The sequence below is a fragment of the Pteronotus mesoamericanus genome, unplaced genomic scaffold, assembly GCF_021234165.1.
Source record: "Pteronotus mesoamericanus isolate MK-2021 breed Mesoamerican mustached bat unplaced genomic scaffold, CSHL_Meso_final contig_74, whole genome shotgun sequence".
NCBI lineage: Eukaryota > Metazoa > Chordata > Mammalia > Chiroptera > Mormoopidae > Pteronotus > Pteronotus mesoamericanus.
The window spans coordinates 29,306,446-29,329,386 of record NW_026555247.1 but is presented as its reverse complement, the minus strand read 5'-3'; the positions used below and the strand labels follow the sequence as shown (position 1 = coordinate 29,329,386).

General features: G+C 38.3%; 1 protein-coding gene across 1 annotated transcript in view; it reads right to left on the bottom strand.

Annotated features, from left to right (window-relative positions):
- The window catches only part of DCC (DCC netrin 1 receptor), a 1,009,790-nt gene that overhangs the window by 632,499 nt on the left and 354,350 nt on the right, over window positions 1–22,941 (bottom strand). Inside the window, exon 2 of the mRNA XM_054583674.1 lies at window positions 4,627–4,947. Coding sequence (XP_054439649.1) covers window positions 4,627–4,947 — 321 coding nt within the window. The remainder of the gene's footprint in view (window positions 1–4,626; window positions 4,948–22,941) is intronic.

Below are 22,941 nucleotides of genomic sequence, written 5' to 3'. Positions count from 1 at the left end.
CCAGCAGAGAACCTAGAAGAATAGAAGAAAAATTCTTCCTCCCCTACAACTATTTATAAGCTTATTTTAAAATGAGTTTATATTTCCAAGGGACTAATGAGTAAATATAAACTATTTTTCTTCTTATTTCCCTTAGTTTATATTTTAGACAGTTTCATTCATTAAAAATAAAAGACTAACTGTGTGGGAAACTATTCACAGTTTTTTTAAATCAAGTCTTTAGATTGAGAAGTGGTAAGGGAATAAGTATGTGACAGGTAGACAATTAGAGTTCCAGTCTCCGCCTGTAAAATGTCACTACATACTTTTCTTTAGTTTGTTCTCTGTCAATACGGGTACATATATCACAGAACTTTTCTGAGTATTATGAGAGAATGCACAGGACAGTGCAAAAAGCAAAGTATTATCAAAAAACCAAGACAATGGCTTTAATATTCAAGATTTAAATGCTTACAAATTAACAAAAGAAGAACCTACCTAGACAAAAAAATGCCCTACACTGCATCCTGCACTCAGGGTTGCTTCACCTGAGGGAGGAAGGGCTGGACCCACTCCATCCCCAAGAGCGTGAATACAGATAGATGGAGCTCTTAGGTTCTGACACTGATCCTCAGAGGCCTGCAGGGAAAGTGGGTGGGCAAGTGTCTGTGTGGATACATGGGTGTGTTGGATGGTGAATGTGTGGTGGTGAAAATAAATGAGATGGTACTTTCATGATAATTTAGAGGAGCTCTGTGGTGATCTGGTTTTCTTACATACTAGCATTATTTTTCTTTTTTGTCCTGGAGTTGTTATATTCCTAGTCTAGACCAACTAACTCCTATGACCCCAGCTTTGATAAATCTTTTTCAGTTGAAAGGGCATTAAGCAGACTCAGTGGATAATATTTCTCAGCATCTTTTTCTGAAATGATAGCAGTTGCTTGATCTAAAATTCCTGGTCTGACCAGTATAAATTACATTGACTCCAATATAATAGTAGTTCAACGTGTTAAAAATGAATCTTGTAGTCAAATAGATTTTGGCACTTCTTGCCAACAAACTGTGTAGATTCAACTCTTTGAGAACTCAAGCCAGGCTTGCCAGTTTGTGCTCACAGATTACAAAGGTAGGTATCTGATCCAGCGTGATGATATTTATGGCTCATGATTTGTAGCTTATATTTCTTCACCCCCCAAAAATGTTTTACACCAGCACATGCATATATTAAAAGTTTTCATTTCCTAATAAGTATAATAATGCAATAATAACCATTATAATGCCTATTTGTTCTACTGCTGTCATGGAGTAAGAATCTACTCTACTAGGCTTTACATCCTAGATGTTATTTAAAAGCCACCACAGGCTGGGAAGATAGGTTATTATTATGTCTATTTTACATAAGAGAATCCAGCGGCTCACATGGAAGGCAATATCTGGAATAAGAAATATGTGTTTGGCCAGATGCGAGTTCATCTTGATGTTCTGGGTTATGAATGAATGAGGAATGGGCACAGGAGTCTTTTTAAGTAGCATATAAATATTCCAGCCCAGTCCAACTTCTGATTCCAAAGTCCTCAACAGTTCATTAATCTGTAAACTGTTGAGATATAAATTAAATTATTGCAACTCAGTCCATCAAGATTATGTTTACAGAAACATAAGTAGGTAAATTTAATCTCATCAAATTTGTTTAAAAAGAAGATGAAGAAGTAGAGGAGGAAGAAAAAGGGGATGAGGGAGAAGATGACATTGATAGAAAAGCTCTCCATGTATGGCATACAACCCCAAGCCAGATGTCTTCACTGGCAAGACAAATGTCTACTGAATTACTAAGCATGCCCAATGCTTTGCTGGGCAGACAGGGTAGTAGAAGCTTTATAGATAATGTCTGGCTCTGCCTCTCTCCTCAAGCTGTTCTCAACCTAGAGGGCTAAACAGAGGTATTCAAGGCAGAGAAATACTGCACTATTTTAGATTAGAGCTAATTGGATACAAACAAAATTCCCAAGTTCCAGCCAGTACTGGCCAAGTTGCTTTCAAGTGGAGATTGAATAGCCCTGATGTTCCTACTGATAGAACTCACAATTACCAGGAACACCAATAATCAGTTGCTTGTTACCACCAAGACTGTTAATGAGATATTGGATGGGATGGAAGCTCTTCCTTTATCCTTCTGACTCTTCCTCTCCCTTCAGCTAAGTGTGCACTCAGGGTTTAAAGAGCACTTGAGAAGTTCCTCGAAAAGAGGATAAATGGTGTGCCTGGCAAGACAATTGCATAAAATGTGTTGATTGATTAAAGACCTATTTCATTGGCCACATTTATTTTTATCAAAAGACACTTTGAGAGAGTAAAAATGGAAGAGGTGCACCATATTAAATGGGCTCTACATTGCACTTCAGGGTACAGAACAGATTTTTTTTTTTTCACCTTTTAGTGGTGACTGGTTTATTGACTGCTAATGCTTTAAAAATGAGATTAAATCAGGTCCACAGTCTTTATTATGAGGAAGATATATGCCCCTTGTGCATTCCAGTAGTTTGGCAATTTTAACCTCAGCAGACATAACATTGATGTATGCTGTATTGCCAAACAGCATGGTAAGTGTCTAAAACACCGTGAACAGCCTTATTGCCTCGAAATGATACAATCTAATATTAGATTGTAACTCAGTGACTGAACCTGCCAGCCTATCTTTGTACAGAATACAAAAGCCGAAGCCACTTTATTTTAATATCTCACAGGGAAGAAATTGTTCTCCATTTCATCACTGAAACAGAGAACATGTAAAAAATAAATCTAAATTGTAGGAAAATTGAAACCACAACATATCAGGACATTTTCTTCAACGGCACGTGTGCATCAGCCTTTTGGAATAGGGCTTCAGGACGCCAGTTCAATTTATTCAACTTGGCAGAGTTCCCTTAGTACCGTGGGTGGCTGATGGGTGGGACCTGAGAGGCCAGGAATTCTCAAATAAGAGAAAATCAGATTGTACCCTTCCTGTTGTGTTTGGAGCACTCTGGGAAGGAAGCAGATTTTACCTTGGTTCTCAGCATGGTTCTTCTTGTTCCTTTGAATCAATCATAATTCACACAGATGCCCAGTCCTCTGCACACTTTATGCTCATCAATCACATTTCAGACACCCATCACTCAAAGGCCCCAGGTGGCTGATGGTTCTAGTTTCCATGATCAGGATGCCACCTCATGTGTCTCCTGAGTAAAGGAGGCGTTCTACACTCATGCTTCAGTCTGTTATCACTATAGGAGGTAGGATATCACTTGGGAGGTTGACCAACCATCCCAGTTTTATCCGGAATGAGGGGTTCACAGGCATGGGACTTTCAAGCACTAAATCCATGTCAGTCCAGGTTAAATCAGAATGATTAGCCATATACCTCTAGCCCACCTGGGCACCTTCACTCAAGTTCAAGTCTGGTTTAACTGAATATGAAAGAAAGTTCTTAGTGGGGAAAAGAAGCCACAGAAAGAGTCATGGAGCTGGATTTAAGCACTGATTGCATATCTCTGAAATCTAGACAAAATCACCTCCTTCAGACTTCAATTTCATCACACCTTCATTAGAGGACTGAGTGCACGGGGAAGTGGTTGGTCCTGCCTGGTTGTCCTAGCATGTTATTGCCAAAAATGAGTCCTCATGCTCATCAGTCTTCCAGGATCTAGATTAAATTGGACCTGGGAAAGGAAACCCACATCAAATGACGACATAACAGCCTATTGGTTTAATTTTCATTTTTTCTGAGAACTAAAGGTTAAATTTGAAAGTGGCCCTTCAAACCTGTTTAGCCATTTGAAGACCTAAATTTACTTGAGCTAATATTCATTTGCCTGGTTTTGTGTCTCATACAATTCTTTTTTAAATCAAAGCTTAACTTTTAACCAAATCACTATAGATGAGTAACACTTTGATTCCTCTTTCTATAGGTCTAACATGGAAAAGGACAAAAGAATAATTATGAGCTGCCCTTTAACCAGAATAAATGGGGAAGAAATATCAATATCCATGGATTCCAGAACATTCAGTACTGCCTTTTCCCCACCATGGTCTTTGCCACTGCAATATCTAGAAAAAAATCTTAAAAAAGAAAAGTTCATCTTATTGCTCAGCTATTGAGTCAACACATTAACAAGCATTAAGATATTTGGAAGCACTAATGGAAATATTCATTTCTCATTTGGAGATCTACATGTTGTAGGTCAAGCCATTAAAATTACAATAAAATTCACTGGTTTGAATGCAAAAAAACAAAATGAAACAAAAATATCTGCAAAATTGTATCACTACTGAGACTATAAAATAGAATTAACTGGAAAATTGTTTTTTCTAATATTTTGTACTAATAAAAGTCCATACACATAGTTAATCGATTTGAGCCAAACTTTGTTTTGAAAAAAAAAAACCCTCAGAAATATATGTTAATTATTAAATCTTTCTGTTTTCCTAAATGATTACCAGAAAGAAAGTCAAGACCATGAGGGAATAAACCTAAGGACATGTCTTTACATTTTTGCTTTTTCTTAAAAATTTACATTGTTTCTGCAAAGCTTATTTTCTTATCTCAACCAAGAGAATAATAAGAAGAGATGGAGAGAGAAGAGGAGGAGAAGAAGAATCCACTTACCCGCTACTGCAACTTTCGCTGTCCGACTAATGATTGACCCAGAATCTCCTAAAGAGGCTTCACACTGGTAAAGTCCCTCATCTGGTTTATGGTGCCTGGAGTGAAGGATATTTTGTATCAACAGAGACCCGTTTGGAAGTTGCTGCTTCCTTTCGTCCATTCCCAAAGCCAGGTGGATGCCATCTTTCTTCCACTTGATAACTGGGATGCCTCGGTCTGACTCTGCGGAGCAGTTCAGGAGGACGTCTCCTCCCCGCATGGTGATGGCATCAGAAGGCTCCGACAGGAAGTGCAGCGACGTGAATGCCTTAATCTGGAAACCTGGAGCAAGAAAGCCCAGGGAAACAATTATGTTCATTTACTCAAATAGATCTCCAGCTTAAATCCCCTGCCTTTTTCTTTAATAAAACTTTTTCAAAAAAGCTAGGTGTTTTGCAAAATGCCGATGAGCTCATTAAATTCTGAATCAAGGATTTTGTGTTAAAGAAGCAAAAAACTAGCCAATTAAACATAATTAATGAAACAATTGGACCAAAAAGTAATAATATGAAAAAGTAAGAATTTATACAAACCTATGCATGACCATCATCACATACCAGTCAGTAATTCTGCCTTGAAAATTTAGGCAGAATAAACTAAAATTTTCCAAATAAAACTAGATATTTTATATTTTTTAAACTAGATATTTTAAAGTAGCAATGAATAATAGCGAAGTGCTCATATTTGGGGTAATATTTCTATCTTGCCATTCTGATTATAGTATTTACTAATTTTTCAAATAAATCTACTTAGGGTGTTTTATTTACAAACGAGAAAACCAACTCTAAGCAGAGTAGGGAGAGTTATTTAGAACAAAGCTCAGGTGGGTTTTAAAACAGGTAAGTAATTCCACTTGCAGAAGCAAGTCAGTAAAGCTACTACCAAAATCACAAGTCCCCGATGTGTCTTAATGTCTATCCAAATGTTGCTTGTGAGCCAGAAAATCTAAGTGAATATTATTGTTGGATTTTCCCCCCATAAACATAAGTGAACATAAGATATCAACAGGAGGAATAGAAAGGCATTTAAGAATACTGAGTGTTTAGAATAAGTACAGTTAAAGAATATTCTTTTGCGGGCTGGTGTTACAGCATTTGGCAGAATGCTTGGTTGGTGAATCAAAGACTTTGATGAAGTTTCAGGAGGTCATTGGGCTTATATTTTTCTCAGACAGGTGTATACCTAAATTATTCAAATTAAATTACTTTCAGTTTCATTTTTAACCATCTCTGGGGACAGGGAATTCTACAATGTCCCTCAGTATCTGGTTTTCAATATTTTAATCATTCTTAGACTCTGAATTTTCTTGATTCCATTTAATCCCATTTTTCTCCTGAATCACCTCGTATGAAAACTCAGAGAAGATGGACATTTCTTTGTAAATTTCCTTTACACTGAAATGTATTTTAGGCTTCATTTTTTTTTAGGATAATAATTCAACTTCACTAGTTTTCTTAGTTTTTCTATAACGGGAAAATTTTTTGTTATACCTTCTGTAAACTTCAAAAGCAGGGATCTAAGCTGCTTATAATCAACACTCCCATACAGGGTTGACTCACACTAGCTCCCATGGACAGAAGTAGCCCTGGCTTTATATATCCCAATTTCCGTGAAGATAAATCTGACCAGCTCCTCACTGCCTCTCTGCGGTGTTACCTGGTATGCTTGTGCACACCAGGCCTTTCTAAGCCATGGTTCTGAGGCTGTTATTCCGCTCCTTCTGTCCACCTTTCGCAGGGAACTACATCACTCATCATCACACACTTATTTGGTTCAACGAGGCCACTCACCCAAAGCAAGCGGAAGGAACTTTGGCCAAATTCACGTAAGTTGTAAAATAACCATGCACGTTATTTACGAATAGTTGATATAGGTAAATACCCCCAACGATACAGCCTGGTCCCTTCACTGTCCTGTGGGGAGAATATGCTTCTTCTCCCCACAGAGCCCATTAGTATAGCAACTCTAATTTTTATGGTCTGTTCTTCTAGTGGAAAGTAGAAAACTGGGACTCTGAATATTTAGCCCTGGGTCCTATAGTTATTGCTTAAAGTTCTATGATTCAAATACATCCTTTAAGTTCTCAGAATGCCAGTTCCTTCATGTATAAAATGAGGGCACTGACCTCTAAATTCAACATCCAGTCTGGAAATTTTTCAGAACTAAGTTGGGTTGAAGGCATCCATCCAATGAACCCAGGTCTATGCTGAATGTGATACAGACTAATTTTGCTATAAATGTATTGCTCATGTCTACAAGATATCTCCTTTACAAGAAAAGAAAGAAGCTAGTAAACACTTAGCTCGAGATACACCAAGGATGGGAAAGCAGAAGTTCTACTGTTCGTGAATGTCAAGGTATTTCACTAAAGCAATACTTGCAATTTCCATGGAGGCAACTTTAATGAGGTACAAATAAATTTAGAATTCAAGTCCAGCCAACTATATATGGAAAAGCATTTATTACTCTTTTGTTCATCCTGGAAACTATATTTTAAACAACCTCATGTTGAACCCCTTATTTATGCCTCAGAACACATAATACATTTAACACAGCTATTTATGACAGCATGTTAATGAGCATCTGTGCCCATCATCACAAATAAAAAAATCCACTTAATCTGAAACAAGGAGGTTATGACAGTTTTCAGTACATAATTTATGCAAGATAGAAAAAGATTAACTTTTCTTCAATACAATTACCCTTGCAGTACACTGGTAGAATGAGCTGCAGATTCCTTATAATAACAATTACATTTTCAGCCCTGGCTGGAAGGGCTCAGTGGATTGAGTGCCAGCCTGTGAACAAGAGAGTCACTGATTTGATTCCCAGTCAGGGCACATACCTGGGTTGCGGGCCAGGTCCCTGGTGGGGGGTGCGCAAGAGGTAACCACACATTGATGTTTCTCTCCCTCTCTTTCTCCCTCCCTTGCCCTCTCTCTAAAAATGGATAAATAAAATCTTTAAAAAGAAAACAATTACAGTTTTGAATATATGGCTCTGGAATAAAGGTACCTCACTGCTGAGTAACATGCGTTAGTTACTTAGTTCTTAGAAAAGATTGACCCAAGCAAATAGAATTGTTGGGAAATAAGAAATATGGCTCCAATGGTCCCCATTTCAAAGAGTCAGCTCATGTTAGGCACAAGCTGCCTCCACTCCCTGGTGAGGTATTTCACACAGGCTGATGAAATGTCCCACTAATGCATTACACGGACTTCCATTTCGGTCACCCTTCCCTCATCTCTTATAATTTTCCTTGGAGGAATTTTGCCTACCAGTATATATCTAAATATTAAATAATTTTATTGAATTGTTTCACCCAATGATCAATGGGAAATCAACTATACTGATTTAGTGTTTGAACAGAGAAAGAGAGAGGATAAAACAGAAGATGACAAAGAAGTAGGAATAACTTTTGAAGCTTGTAGCTCAAAAAGCTGTGCCTGGCATTTGGGCAGCCAAGAGCCTGATGAGGGTTCAGATCCCTTGGGAAATAATTGGAGATCAATAAAAGAATGCTTTTGAGGAGCCTAAATGCAACTACCTACTTTATGATTTTATAAAGGATTCACATTAGAACCACAAGGGTGGGAATTTCATCCAGAAGAAAGCCTGTGGAAGAAGTTCAGTTTTACTCTGTTCGGATTTTATTTTTAGGAAGCCAGTGGTTATTCTGTTGAACCCTGAAATACTAACATTTCCTAGCCTTGTTTCATAAAAGAAGCAGTCTTTCTTGCCTGATGTAAAATGGCTTAAAGTAAATATATTCTGGAGAAATATGCTTGAGAATACCAAAATCTTATCCACTAAGAACCTGGCATGACTAAGTCTGGCACCAGAGCTCAAGACTGGAACGGGTGAGTCTCCAGTACTCTCTCCCTCCAATTGTCAGCTTGGGAAGCTTTCTAAATCTTCAGGATTTGGGCATAGAGCCATGTATGTATTTGACTCATTGGTATCTTTTCTTAATCTGTGGCAGTCGGAGGAAAAAGTAATAAAGTGTCATATCATACATGGGCATTTTTCCTTTTTTTCTTCTGTTTGGAAAAACAGTCATTTTTAAGTACTAACACAGTAAAACTTTCAATATTTCACAAATGAGGATACAGAGAAGGGCCTTCTCTCATAGAGTGACCCAAAGAAGAAATATTAATACCTATTTCTTTAGTTTTGTCAGGCAAATAAGCATCAGAGATAACATTGCCAGGGACATATCCCTGTTTCTATTAATTATCAAGAGACAGGAAAGATCCGTAACGTATCCTAGAAACTCACCAAAATGATTAAAGAACTAATAGAAATATTTGTGTAGGCTTAAGTCCCTTTGTGCTTCTTTTCCTTATCATATTCTTGTTAATTTCAAAGACCTTTCAGTCACAGAGGCAGACTAACTTAGAATGGGTTTTCTCAAGTATGACATTTTATCTCCAATATCAAACATTGTTAAGTGTGAAAAAGTAATACCCCATAGAGTCAGAAATTCCTTTCCAAGTCAAAAATGTAAAAGCTTTTGGTTAAGCAATAACAGCAAAAAAAAAAAAAAAAAAAGAAAAAGAAAAAGTGTATGAAAAGTAAAACAGAAGTAAAAAAGAGGCTCCTGAAAAGATTTTAAGATTAGAAAATGTCACACAAATCCCCATAGAACTTGCTATACATAATTTTATCTCTTTCACATTACAGAAACTTCCGCTTTGGGATACTTGGAGATCTTGATGATTCCAAATCTTGTGATCAACCCAGTAAACTTTACCATCATTATCTCTCCTGAGAAACAGATGCTACTGCATCTGTTTATCTTGTGTTAAGATAAAGAAAGAGATCTCCTCTGAAGGAAATTAAAATTATTCTACAGATGAGGGAATATCATTAATTGTCAATTCATCAAACATCCCTTACGCAATTGCAACTCTAGACTTCTGTCCTAGCAAAAGCTTATAATGCTTGTGAGGCTTTGAGATGAAGTGGGAATTTTAGTAAATAAAACACAACATAAATTAACAGAACCCCTAATTATACATCAGCCTTACTGGGTTTAGAATATCAGAAGATAAATTCTGTAACAGTCATTCTCAAATTATGGTCCCCCAACTGGCCAAGCCACGCCACCTGGGACCTTGTTAGAAATGTGCAGCCCCAGCCTCCACCCCAGATCTCCCCGCCAGCAACTCTGGTGGTGGAGCCCCACAGCAGGTGCCATAATTAGCCTTCCAGAAGATTCTGGTGTCCACTTAAGCTAGAGAAGATCTTCTCCAAAACATTGGGTGGCCTAACCCAGATCATAGGGACCCTTGTGTTCTTTGGACTGTCTTGATATAGTTTTCCATATTTGGGGAATATGTGCAATTTGGGTCATTTATTTTTCTAAGTAGGGAGATGAAGTAAGGAGATGATTCAGGAAGGCAGCTAATAGAACACAATTTCAACATATATCTTATTATTTTTTGCTGTTTATTTCTCTGAGAGGCTGCAGTGGAGGAAGGGCCAAGAACGTAGGCTGTTGTTGACAACGCATCATCTTTCCTCTGCTGTGACCGGCATGCTGTTTGAACCCCCGAATAGTTGTACTCCTTTAAACAAAATTAAAACTCCACAGTCGACTGAACATTTATAATACTCCTTGGAATATTCTTGGTTCTTCACACAAGGAGCTGTCAAAAGACTTCTTTTGATCAGCTACAATAGCTACAATCCTCTCCCAAAAGAAGGTTTGGTAAATATAGTATTCTTTCTCAGGTTGCATTTCTTTCATTACATGTTAGCTCTGCAGTCAGTTGTAGCCTTCTAAAATACTGGAGCTTCAGATGCTCATCCCGCTGACCTGCCCTTCAGTCCCCTGCGGTATCTCGAGGGGCAAAGCCATCATAGCACTTTCTCTGCCGCAGCCTGGGGTGCTTCACCTTACGCCTGACTTGAACTTCAGCCGGTCCAGGGTGAGAGAGTGTAGCTCACCAAAACACCAGAACCAATGAGCACAGGGACTTCTGTGAGGTCTCAGTGCTTTTTGTTACTGTTCCCCTCCCCACCTCACCTTGATACAAGACAGTAAAAATAGTTGTCATAAGATGTGGTCATATCTTAAAAGATTGTATGCATTTCAGCCCTTGCTAGAGACAAACATATTCTGAAACTGTTTGACTTTAAGGCAAGTTTCAATGGAGATTAGAAATGAGTTAGGTTTTGAGAAATGTATTCCTGAATTTAAATGATGCAAGGAAGACTCACCAGAAAGAAACATAGTTGCATTTTACTATGAGAATTTATTAAGTATCATTAAAATGTAGGGAAGATTTGGATAAAAAACTTAATTGAAAAATTTTAAAGGACAATTCAAGTTTTTTCTCCTGAGTTGCCAAATTTAGTAAATAAAAATTGACAGCTCCATGTTAGTTTCAGATGCACAACAGATAATATTTTAATGTAATCATGTCATACATAGTTACATCAAATATATGTTGTATAGGACTAAAACATTTTTGTTGTTTGCCGGAAATTAAATTTTACTGAGCATTCTGTATTTTATCTGGCAACCCTCTCCGCCATGAAATAACTCCCTTCAGATCATGACAAAAGCAACCATGTAGCCTATGAATTAACCCCACTCTACTCAGCCCCCACAGAGTACTACAGTGGACCCTGAAAAAGTCCCCATGATTGGATTGGGGACAGTGATTTTAGTGTCAGGACATTTGCTGACCTACTCCAGTGCCACCAAATATCCACACAGAAAGGTTTCCAAACCTGATTTGCTCCTGACAAAATGATTCTTCTTTTTCTGGTCCCTTTACAGGTAACAGAATTCAGAAATGTAAATGCCAGCTGCGGAATTCAAAGAGCAACTGCCTCAGCAGAAATCTTAGTGAGGCTACACAGAAGTTCCACATCAGATATTCTGAACACAGGGCATTTTCCACAAAGCCGAGGACATCTGATGTTTTTATAGGGCAAGATACATGTGCCCCGGGTACCCATCTGACTGTCCTCTGGCTAAATCCAATGGTAAAGAAAATGATTAGGTCCAAGGGAGAGTGAGGAAATAGCTTCCACATCCCATTGCTACTTCAAGAGCTAAATCTCTAAACTACAGGTTGGTTTTGCTGTGTGATGCTGGGCAAATTGTAATGAGAATTTTTTTCAATTCAACAGGTAACACAGTCTGACATCTAGGTTATCACTTCCCAGGCCTCATGCAAAATTAATACATAAAAGAAAAACTTGATGCGCGGTTTAATCTGCCCTGGGTTTGGACATTTCTCCCTCTCTCATTTTGGTAAAATGTAAGCTGATTTTCTCCTCTGTGTTTTTCATCAGTCTTCTTCAAAGTAGGAGGTGCATACCTTTTTACAAGCACACAGCTGTGAACTGGGACACGGAGAAATGTGATCCAGCATACGTAGAGAAAGTATCATTCGAGAGTACCCAGTGCATAGAAATATCTCCATCGGGATGCAGTGAAGGCTGGGCAAGCACTGGAGACTCCACTGATTGTAAAAAGGAACAATCGACTTTCAGAACCATGTATGAATTGTTACCCCCTTTTACTGTACACAAATAAGAAAATATAGGATGTAACACTTAATATCATAATAATTGCTTATAAAGTGGTGATAGCCACTTTTAAAGTTTGTATGTGTTTCCTTTCAAGAAATTATTCATTTTTTGGTTTGTAGTGATTTCTTTATTACCCACATGGTTGCAATAATATTTGACAGAGAGAGGGAGAATGAGAATGAATTCCTTCTCTGGTCTCTCTCTTATTAGAACAGCTAGTCCCATCATTGGCTCCTGGCCTCTTGAACCCATCTAATCCCCATTACTTCTCAAACACTTCACCACCAAATGCACACTGTGGGTTAGAGCTTCCCACATAAAATCTGGGGGAACCAAACATTTCATCCTTAACGGGCATAGACCAAATATCTAGGGGAACTGTGTGGAAAGACTGAAGAGTAAGTCCTATGGCCCTGAGTTGGGGATGTGACTGGCCTTTTTCAGGAACTGCCGGGAGGCCCACATGGCTGGGTCAACTGAGAGAGAGAGAGAGCGTTCAAGGAGATAAGGTCCAGAGATTGTAGGGAAAAGTGTAGGACCTTCTACGCAAGCAAAGTCACTTTGCTCGAACTCTGAGGAAGATAAAACCTAGTGGGGAGTTTTGATCTTCAGAGTGAAAAGGGCCTGCTTTTTTAAAAGAGCAGTTCTCAGAAGAATGGATTTTGCCCCCCAGAGGACATGTGGCAATGTCAGGAGACATTTTTGCCTGTCACAGTTGGGGAGAATAGTCCTGGTGTCTCATGGGAACAGGCAGAGATGCTGCTACATATCCTACAAGAGAGAATTACCCAGTGCAAAACATCAATGAGGCTGAGAAACCCTGTTTTAAAAGAATCGCTTTGGTTGCTGTGTTGAGAATGGGGGTCACCAGAGGAAGGAGGGAAACAAGTTAGGAGGCTAATTCCACAGTCCAGGTGAGAGAAGACACAACTTGAATTAAAACATTGCAGTGAAAGTGATAAGAAATGGTCGGATTTAGGATTCATTTTAAAGGTGGGGTCAATGGGGCTGCTGAGGGTTTAGATATGAGTTGTTCAAAAAAAGGAAACCCAGGTGATTCCAAGGAGATCAATAGAGCGATTTATGTAATTTACATGCAGAAAAGGGCACACTGTTGCCAAAGGAAGCTCTCAACACGAGGGTCAGGAGACCTGAGTTCTTTGTCTAATTCTGTCACCCACTGGCCCTCTAAGTGTGGGCCACACATTGGGACTCACATTCTCATCAAAAAAACAAGGAGCCAGATTATATAACTTCCAGGTGTCTTCGGCTCTAATATCACAAAAGTCTATGAGTTCACACCTATGAACTTTTCTACTTACCAAATAAATTACCTTCGAATTTAGGAGGAAATCTGTTATATGAAGAGATTTGCTACAATCACCTGTGACCAGTTTATCACTGACTTACACGAGGCCACAAAGAGTTGCAGTTACTGAGGGTGCTGAGAGACCAACGACCCGCCTCATTATCCATAAAATAGAGAGACAGTGTCATCTTTTTTCTTGAAGATAAAAGACTGTGGAGGTCACTCTATCAAAAACGCATGAGATCTTTATTATGATTCATGAAAAATGAAGTATTCAACTTGCAGAAACTGCTGTTACAAATATGAAGGATTAATTCCATCAAGGTCTGACAGGTCCAGGGAAAGCCTTAAAAATTCAGCAAACCTCACAGTTGATATTGTGATATAAAGTCTGATTAGGGGACCCATATTGAGAAAATATTTGTGTTACATGAGTTCAATTTTCTCAAAATAGAGGGCAAACAGTGATTTTTATTAAAATGCTGTCATTCATTTTGTTGTGATATTTACAGAATCTTGTCTCAGGAGGAAGGTGATATTTTTCTGCTTAGCCCATGCATGACATCAAGAATGAAAGCCACAGTGATAATAGAAATATCAACTTTGGAAATGAGAGTCAATGAGCTTCCAACTGCTCAGGAAGTCAGCATTTATCAAGGGACCCTTGCAAACAACTTGTTCAATGACGATTTAGGTTCCATAGGATAAGATTTGGAGAACAAGGATGAAGTCTCTTCAGAAAATTAGAAGCATGAGGGGACTTCTGAACAACATCTATGCAGCATGTGCATGATCTAGGAGAACTTAAAGATGAAGGAACCATTGACGTGTCTCTCACTTAGAGTAAACATGAAGATGAAGAAAGACGTGTGTTTCTCATTCAAAAAAGTGCTTACTGGATGTATGAGTTTCAATTCCTAGAACTATTCTAATTAGACCCCTTCCTAGAATCTGGTGATATTACCTTAGACCCCCCATAGCAGCAGGAGGGAGCCAATGTTGAAGGCCTCCTGCACGCACCCAGGGGTACAGAATTGAACGTGAGTGGGCAAGGAATGAGAGACACTGCCATATCTATATTATAAAAAGTGCATTTTTCAAATCAGTAAAATCATGCTGATTCTTGAATGTCTGGTTGAAAGCTTGATAGTTCTCTAGGCCGAATCTTTAACCAAATGAAACACAGAGTAAAAATTTCTCTGGAGCTGTGTACCAGTGACTCCCCATTCTCTGGATTTCCAATACGGTGCGACTACCAATGATATCTTAGAACTAGTTATAATTCTCTAGATTTCCAGTATGGTGCGGCTTCCAATAATATCTCAGAACTAGTTATAATTCTCAGCCAAATTAAACAATAGACATCGATTCTCATCACGTTCTCATTTTGCAAAATGGGAGAGTTAGACATAAGCCTGTGCAGAGATCGAAAGCCTCGCTGAACAGCAGTGACAGTCGTGGCTCTCAGGAGTGATAGCTCTTTCTGCCACCTCTCTTGTGGCTCCATTCTTCCTACCACATATCATGTTTATGAGAATCTCTTCCTTCCTGCACTGCAAGCTCCAAGGGAGAGGACATAAATCAGAGTTGTCTCTTCACGTTGCACAGCCCTTCATGCTCCTTCCCGATCTGAGGTATTTAACACGTGTCTACGGAATAAGTAGGCTTATGCAGACAAAAACACGAATAATTTAGGAAACTCATCTAAATCACTGAAAGAAAATCATAACATTTGTGGAAAAAATAGGAACCTACTTCCTCTCGTTTGGCTGTGAATGACAGAGATTGCTTAATACTACTGTCAATAAAAATTAAAAAATTTAATATCCATATGGATAACATTTCCTTGCGTATTTGGAGACGGAGTTGACCAACTTTTTCTGTTAATGGCCAGATTGTAAATATTTTTCAGATTTGTAGGCCAAGAAATAAATTTTGAGGATGTTATGTTGATGCATATCTATATGATGATTTAAAAGGCAACCACTTTAAAATGTATTAAACACTATTTTTAAAAAAAAGCAGAGAGCCAAATCTGGCCTTATTCTCAGAAGATGATACTGCTGATACATCATGTTGGGAATTCAGGTTTGATGCAGCCACCTTGTGCTGGACTCACTACCATTAGCATTGCATTCCTCTTGGTAATGAATGTTCCATGAACAAGAGCTTCAACTTGGTCTATAGGTTATGCACCCAGGGGAACTTTTTCATTATAATCATTCGTTTATTCACACATGTTATTAAACATCTATTAAATGTCTATGTAGCTCCCCAGCTACCTTGTTTCTTCCAACAGCTCTTTAGCTCAAGACCACAGGCCAATTATTCCATCTCCTCCCTTCCTGTCTCTCTCCTCACTGCCCCGGACCCTCCTTGTCCTGTCTAATGTCCCAGTTGCCTGCTGTACCTATTCTGGGAGCTTAGGAGAAAGAGAGGTGAGGAATTCTGTGGAAAATGTATTCTTCTAATTGCTGATGATATATAAAACACAAAGATGCTGTTATCATAGTATCTTTACTAGAAAGCGCCAGAGAAAGGGAAAACAATTTTATTAGCTTTTTTCATCTTGATGAATAAATATTCAAGGTGAAGGGAAAATCTGTCTCTTTTGTTTTCTTATTGCAGTTAAGCCTACCCAGACCACCCCACTGCTGTAGCACAGCAGGGTTTTTCATTGGCTTTAAAAAGGCTACGTGGCTCTGGCCTGGTGGGTCAGTTGGTTAGCACATTGTCCCAATATACCAAGGTTGCAGGTTCGATCCCCAGTCAGGGCATATACAAGAATCAACCAATGAATGTATGAATAAGTGGAATAACAAATCGATGTCTCTGCATCTCTCTCTCTCTCTCCCAAAAAATCAACATATAAAAATAAAGGTCTAATCCCTTTACACAGACCATGACCATGCTTGGAAATCACAGGAAAGCTTTTGAAAAAATATTTAAATTAAAAGACTACACAATTTTATTTGTATATGATGAATAACTCTTGCAGATCTACTCTACAGCATATTGCCTATATTTAAAAATATTGTCATGTATACTTAAAAACTTTCTAAGAGAGTAGATCTTATGTTGTGTTTTTTTTAATCATAAAAGTTTAAACAGAGGGTGGATGGGAGCTTTTGGAGATAATGGTTATGTTTTTAGCAAATTTGATTGCGGTAACGGTTTCATGGGGTTGTGTGCATGAAACTGTGATGTGTACATATCAATTAAATATGTACAGCTTTTTGTATGTCAATCATAGATCAATAAAACTGATTTTAAAAATGGGTAACTTGCAGTCCTGAAGAGCTAGGGACTTACATTATCATCGATTTTGCCTTTTGGATTCCTGAGGTTCTTTAACCACTTTTTGCCATCCTTGGATAAACCTTTATCTAAGAGTTTTTCATCTATTTATCTTATTTAACCTTCAACAAATTCCTTTCACACTGTCTCTAGTTAAAAATAAAATCAGTAAGAATCATAGCAAAGAAATGATCTTCTGTTTTACCATTTAAGAATAGTAAAAGCCTGAAATTTATCTAAATAATAAAGAGCAGGTTCCTTTGAGTGACTGTAATTCCATTGAGAGGTCCAAGTACTGTCATAAAACCCTCAGAAGTAAGCTTACACACAATTCTCAGATGAAAAACAAAACCAAGAGCAGAAAATGTGCTGAGTTTACTCAGTGCAGTATAGTCTTTACCTCAAATGTGGGCTCCCTTGTAACTCATTAGCAGAAAACACTTCCCCCCGCATGATGCATGATCCCAGACAAACATATCTGCTTCCTCTCTCATTCTGCCCAACCTATGGGATTCTGACCTAATGCTTTGAACACTTTTAACCTCATATCACCTCAAGATCAGAAAAGCCAGGGACTTAATAGATGTCACAGAACATAAAAAGGGGATCACTTTTTGTTTTATAATACAGTACTTTGATTTACATCATACATACCAGGACTGTAATTTTTAAAATCATAATTAAATTTTAAATTATATTAACCACCTTTTATTATCTTACATATAACCAAATAAAATCTCTCTTGTCTTTACAATTCTTTTTCTCTCTAGTTAAAAAAACAACATGAAAAATAAGTCCTTGCTATTGCATAGTCAGGGAAATGAATACTAGAGACGAGAAGTGATAATGGTTAAATACGCTTATAATCAGATCTCTTCTCTTGTGCATAGGGTTGTCTGGGGGCTGGAGCTGAGGGTTATTTATCACCTTAAATCATGGGTCAGTGTTACACTAAGATGTGCTGAAGGTTTGCATTGTAGCTTATAGACACTGTCCAATTACTTTCTCTTATTTACTTTCCCTTACACTTCTAGTAACTTAGAGTTTACATGGCAGGCTCAGTTCACTGGGTTCATCGGGTAGAGATTGCTAACTTTATTTTGCAGGTGGGAAAAAAGGCTCAGAGGAATAACTGACCAAAATCACATAGCTCAGAAAAAGATCTAGTAATAAAATCTGAATTTGTCTGAATTCTAGTCTAGGTCTCATTCTTTATCACCTTTCTCCTTCTTATTTATGTCCTTTCTTTCCCGCACACTGTAAAAAAGTACAATACATCGCCAAGTGGGGCAAAACCAGCTCAGAGATGAAATAGATGAAAATGCACGATATTAATTAAAATAATTGATACAGACTCCCCCCTAGCTACTGTGATTTCAGAGAAAAGCATCAAGCAGAGTTTAGGCACTGAAACTTCTTCGTCATGTGACTATGTAATTTGGGAAGAGGGACAAAGTCAATAATTCTGATACCCTAAATCACTTGGTATCACATGGCTTATCAGACTATAGATCTTGTCACCCTGTCAGCCGGCAAGGATGAGCCTAGGGTTACCACAGTGAGCCGTGGCAGGAGAGGGGTCTGGAACTACCTGGGCAGGGCCCTGCGGATGGAGTCTCTCCACACTCCCAGCAGCTGGAGACCCTGAGGGCTGTATGTGGGTGGGGCGGTGGGGAGCAAGGCTGCAGCAGCAGTACCATATTGGCAAAGCTTATTGACTTTATTTTTCCTTGGGGCTGTTCCCAAATATCTCCCCCTCCTTTCTCTCTCTCTCTTTCTCTCTCTCTCACATACACACACATACACACACACACACACACACGGGCACAGATGTACACATGTACACACGAGCCTGAATTTATCCCACATAACTGATTCTACAAAGAACCAAGGTATTTGGTCATCAGAATTTATAAATACCAGACTGCCCACATTTAGACCGGAAAGTTTGCATTCATCTACCACATACATTAATGCCTAACTTACTAATTTCAAAGTCAACAATTATGTCTAAAATTCTGTTGAAAGCCCCTCCCTTGTTTGCATTTAGCCCTGGTAAACACATACTAAATAATAGTAAAAACAAATGTTGAATGGTGTTAGTCTCAGGGAAGGAGATTATCTTGCCATCTTTAACATGTTCAATGAATCTAAGTGGAGCAAAAGACAAAGAGCAAACATCTGGAGCTCTCTTTAGTAACTGCTTTCCACTAGGTCCAAACTTCAGTTCACTTGCTGTAGGCCTGGACTGTAATCTTTTCATTAAGGGCAAGCAGGCCCCAAAGAATCTCATAGGCGGACCCCACAGACTGAAGGCGGCCCTGGATGCGCACCTGGGCCTCTCCAGATACAAAGTCGGCAGCACAGAGGGTGAAGGATTTAAGGGAGCTTTTACATGGGATTGCTGTTGAATGTCAGCCTGTCAATCCTTTTACCCGCAATGTAAAATAGAGTAAAATTTAACAAAAACTATACATGACATGAGGACAGGCTAATCATGACATTGTGCATTTTGCTCCTGGCTAATTTCAAGCTAAATCACTAGGGTAATTATTAGGATAATCACTTAATTTTTTTCTACAAATCATATACTTTTGAGACTGAAGAAGACTCAATTTAGAAGTATGCTGGGGCATTAATTTAGAATGGTTAGGCAACCTGGAATGTATGGTCTCTGACCTATCACTATTTTAAAGATGATACAGATGTTTGTACTTGCATATTTTTTAAAGAAATTCATTTGCTTTTATCTGATAGTGAGAAATCTTGCCAGGTATTAGAAATATTCAGAACTAAGTATATTGAGATACAGTGTATATATTTCTGTTTCTGAAATTTATAATATACTCTCAGACTTCTAGATTTTTTGTCAAATTTGGACTTAAAGAGAATTATTGACTCAATTTCATCCATTTGTTGGTTACTCATTAAAAGAAAACTCTGCATGGAGATAAAATGTAGGTGTTTATTGGTGTACCCCCTGGTACCTCCTCATACCGGAATATAGCTGGCGATAAATTAAAACCAAGTGATTAAAAATGTGATGAGTTTGAGTGAAGGGGACTGTGAACCAAAAAGTATCACACCTCCTGTCAGTCTGCAAAAAGATTGAGAAAAATGACACATGAATTATAGTAGAAAAGACTGCAGCCACTTAGTGGCCACTATTAACTCTACTGGCTTTGACCGTAAAGAATAATGGCAGAATGAGACATGAGAGTTGGGTTCATAGGGGAGAACCCTGCTCTATAACATTCAATGACGCACAACTCTATGGCCTTTTGCTTGAGACTGTGAGTTCAATGCTTTGACATAGATAAATATGTTCAGAAAACCTATGCAGTCAATGCTGACATCAGCTGCTAACAGTTTAGCATGGCCACAGCTAAAAGCAGGGGAAATTTATAGAAGATTGACTTCCTATTTTTGGTTGCATTAATTATTAATCTATACACATACTTTTAAAAAGTTTTACATAGCACTAATGGATCATCAATTGACCACATCAAGGCAATGTACAAGTAACTACTAGATCGATACAAACTTCAATCATATATTTGAAACTTTTCTTTTGCAAGAAGGAAAAAAAGGAGGACCCCTACTTACCTATTGAATGATATAATTTTCAGCTACATGATAAAATTATTATTGTTGTGTTGATTTTAGGGAGGAGAAAACTGAGACCAAAGTCCTTAACAAATTACAATTTGTCCAGTAGATGAGTTTGAATTTGAAATATCTTTGACTCTAACTTCATTTCTGAGAGTTAGAATTGTTTCTCTATATAGGAGTCTGCAATTTTTTTTTTTTAATAAAGGGCCTGAGGTAAGTATTCTAGGCTAGGTAAAGTAACTACTCAATTCTACTACTGTAGCAGAAAAGCAGCCGTAGGCATTGTGAAAAGAAATGGGTGTTGCAAGATTCCTGCCCTGCCCCCTGCTCCTAAGTAACCATCAGCAAGAAAAGCAAACAAAACAAAACAAACAAAAACCTAAACGAAAGAATGAATAAAATTACATAACACATCAATCGTTGAGAATATTTTATAGTCTTCCAGTACATAAGTCCTGGAGAGGAATACATTGTGTCTATTTTGGCATTCCTAACCTCTTTCAAATCCCTTCCCCACCTCCCACCGACTGGGTGTCCAGTGCTTTCCTATTGGCATCACGGTTCTTTTCTTAAAATGCCATTCAGCCTCACCCTTCCTGGCTGAATCTTATAGACCATCTTTCTCTGGTTTCCCATTTTTAAAACATATTCAAAATAGCACCACCTAGTGAAGGGGAAGATTAATTGACTTTTTTTTCCTTTCTACCCATATTAAAGGTGGGTAGCTAAAAAATTTAATGTGGCAACCTTAATAATTATTGTAGTTTAATAGAGATCTATGTTTAACTAAGTTTAATTAAACACAGCAATCATGTATTAAGTCTCTATGGTAGACACGGGGAGTGGGAATGTTTTCTCACAAAACAATTTACCGCTAAAGCCATAAAAACATTTAGGCTCCAAAAAATCCATTCCTAAGAAGCTACTTCAAAAAAATAATCCAATGGAACAAATATTACTGTCTATACAAAAAAGAAAAAGAAAAAGCTCGTTACAATGTTTGATATCAGAGCAAATCCAGCTAAAATAGAAACATATTAACTGTCTAATATTAGGGACTAGATAAGTAAATCACGAAACATAAATACAAGGATATATTAAGAAATAATCAAAATTATCACCATGAAGACCAGGAGGAAACACGCAAATAACCAAATCATTGTGATAGATGAGTGAATGATTGGTTTAGGGGTAAAATTCCCTTTTGGCTACACCTCAAATAATGTCATGAAGTCAACCATGGATTGCGTGTGAAAGACCACTATACTGCGCTAATGCTTCAGTACTCTGTATATGTGTCAATGCTCTGTATGTAAAGAGGAAATAGCTCTTACTGTAGAGGGAGGTGTGGACCGCTGAAACCACAGCACAGGACAAGGTCTCCGCCATACGACCGAATATCTTTTCTGTAATTGTTAACTCCAGCACCTCTGAGAGACACAGGGATGCCGCAGCTCTTGCTTATTGTTCGCTCTTTCCTTTCATTTCGAAGCCTACTCCCTCATTCCTAAGAGGCCGGTTAGCAATGCAATAAATTAATTTGTACTTTGGAGTGAACTCTTTAATCCTTTTTGTTCTCTCACCTCCCAATCAAACACACACTCTCACATTTGCATGTATTAACATAATGAAACATTAATTACACAGTGTCTAGGATAGGACAAGCAAAGCGCTTCAATCAATCTCAATAACTCACATCAGGAAGGTGAAAAACGCTGCCTAGCCTTATCAGGGCCACATAATAGACACAAACACAGGCTCGGTGCCTGTTGTGGGTGTGATTTATAACCAGCATCTGAAAACAAAAAGCAGAAAATTACAAGGAGACTAATCAATAACAATTATCTTAATGATAGATGGACAAATTTTATTCTTTTGTTGGGTGGTATTGGCAGTCAGTGGTTTGTTTGCAACAGGGGATAAAGATTAAGCAGACCGCTCTGGAAAGCCAATGAGGTCTGAAACTGCCTAATTCCTGGCTGCAGAGAGTTGTTGCGTTGTATCTGATTTCCCTCAAGAAATGGTGGGAGTTCATCGGAACAAGAGGAGGTGACCAAGGCCTCCCTCACATCTGTCTCCTAACCCTTCTGGATTTTAGTGGGACTTCTTTGCCTCTCTCCATATGCTTCCCTTTGCTTAAGAAGGCCTGAATTCCACCAGTGACAGCCTGGAGGGCCACACTGCACGCTTACATGCAATATTAGAGCCAGCATCAGCTACAATTGATTGTTGCGAAGCTGTTCCAGTTGTTAATTTGTGAAAATCAATACACAAGGGCACGATGTTTGGAACCCAGCACTTATACAAACACCATGAATATCACATACTTTTCAAGACTTTTTTGCAAGTATCGATCATAGGGACATGTATGTATTTTGGTCTATGGAAACCCAGTTCTCGTTGGATTTCTTCTTAGAACCACGGAGGATCGATTAATTCAAAATAGAAAAAAAAAAACCTAACAATGCCCCAGCGTGCCCCTAGGCCACAGTTTGTGAACAATGGCA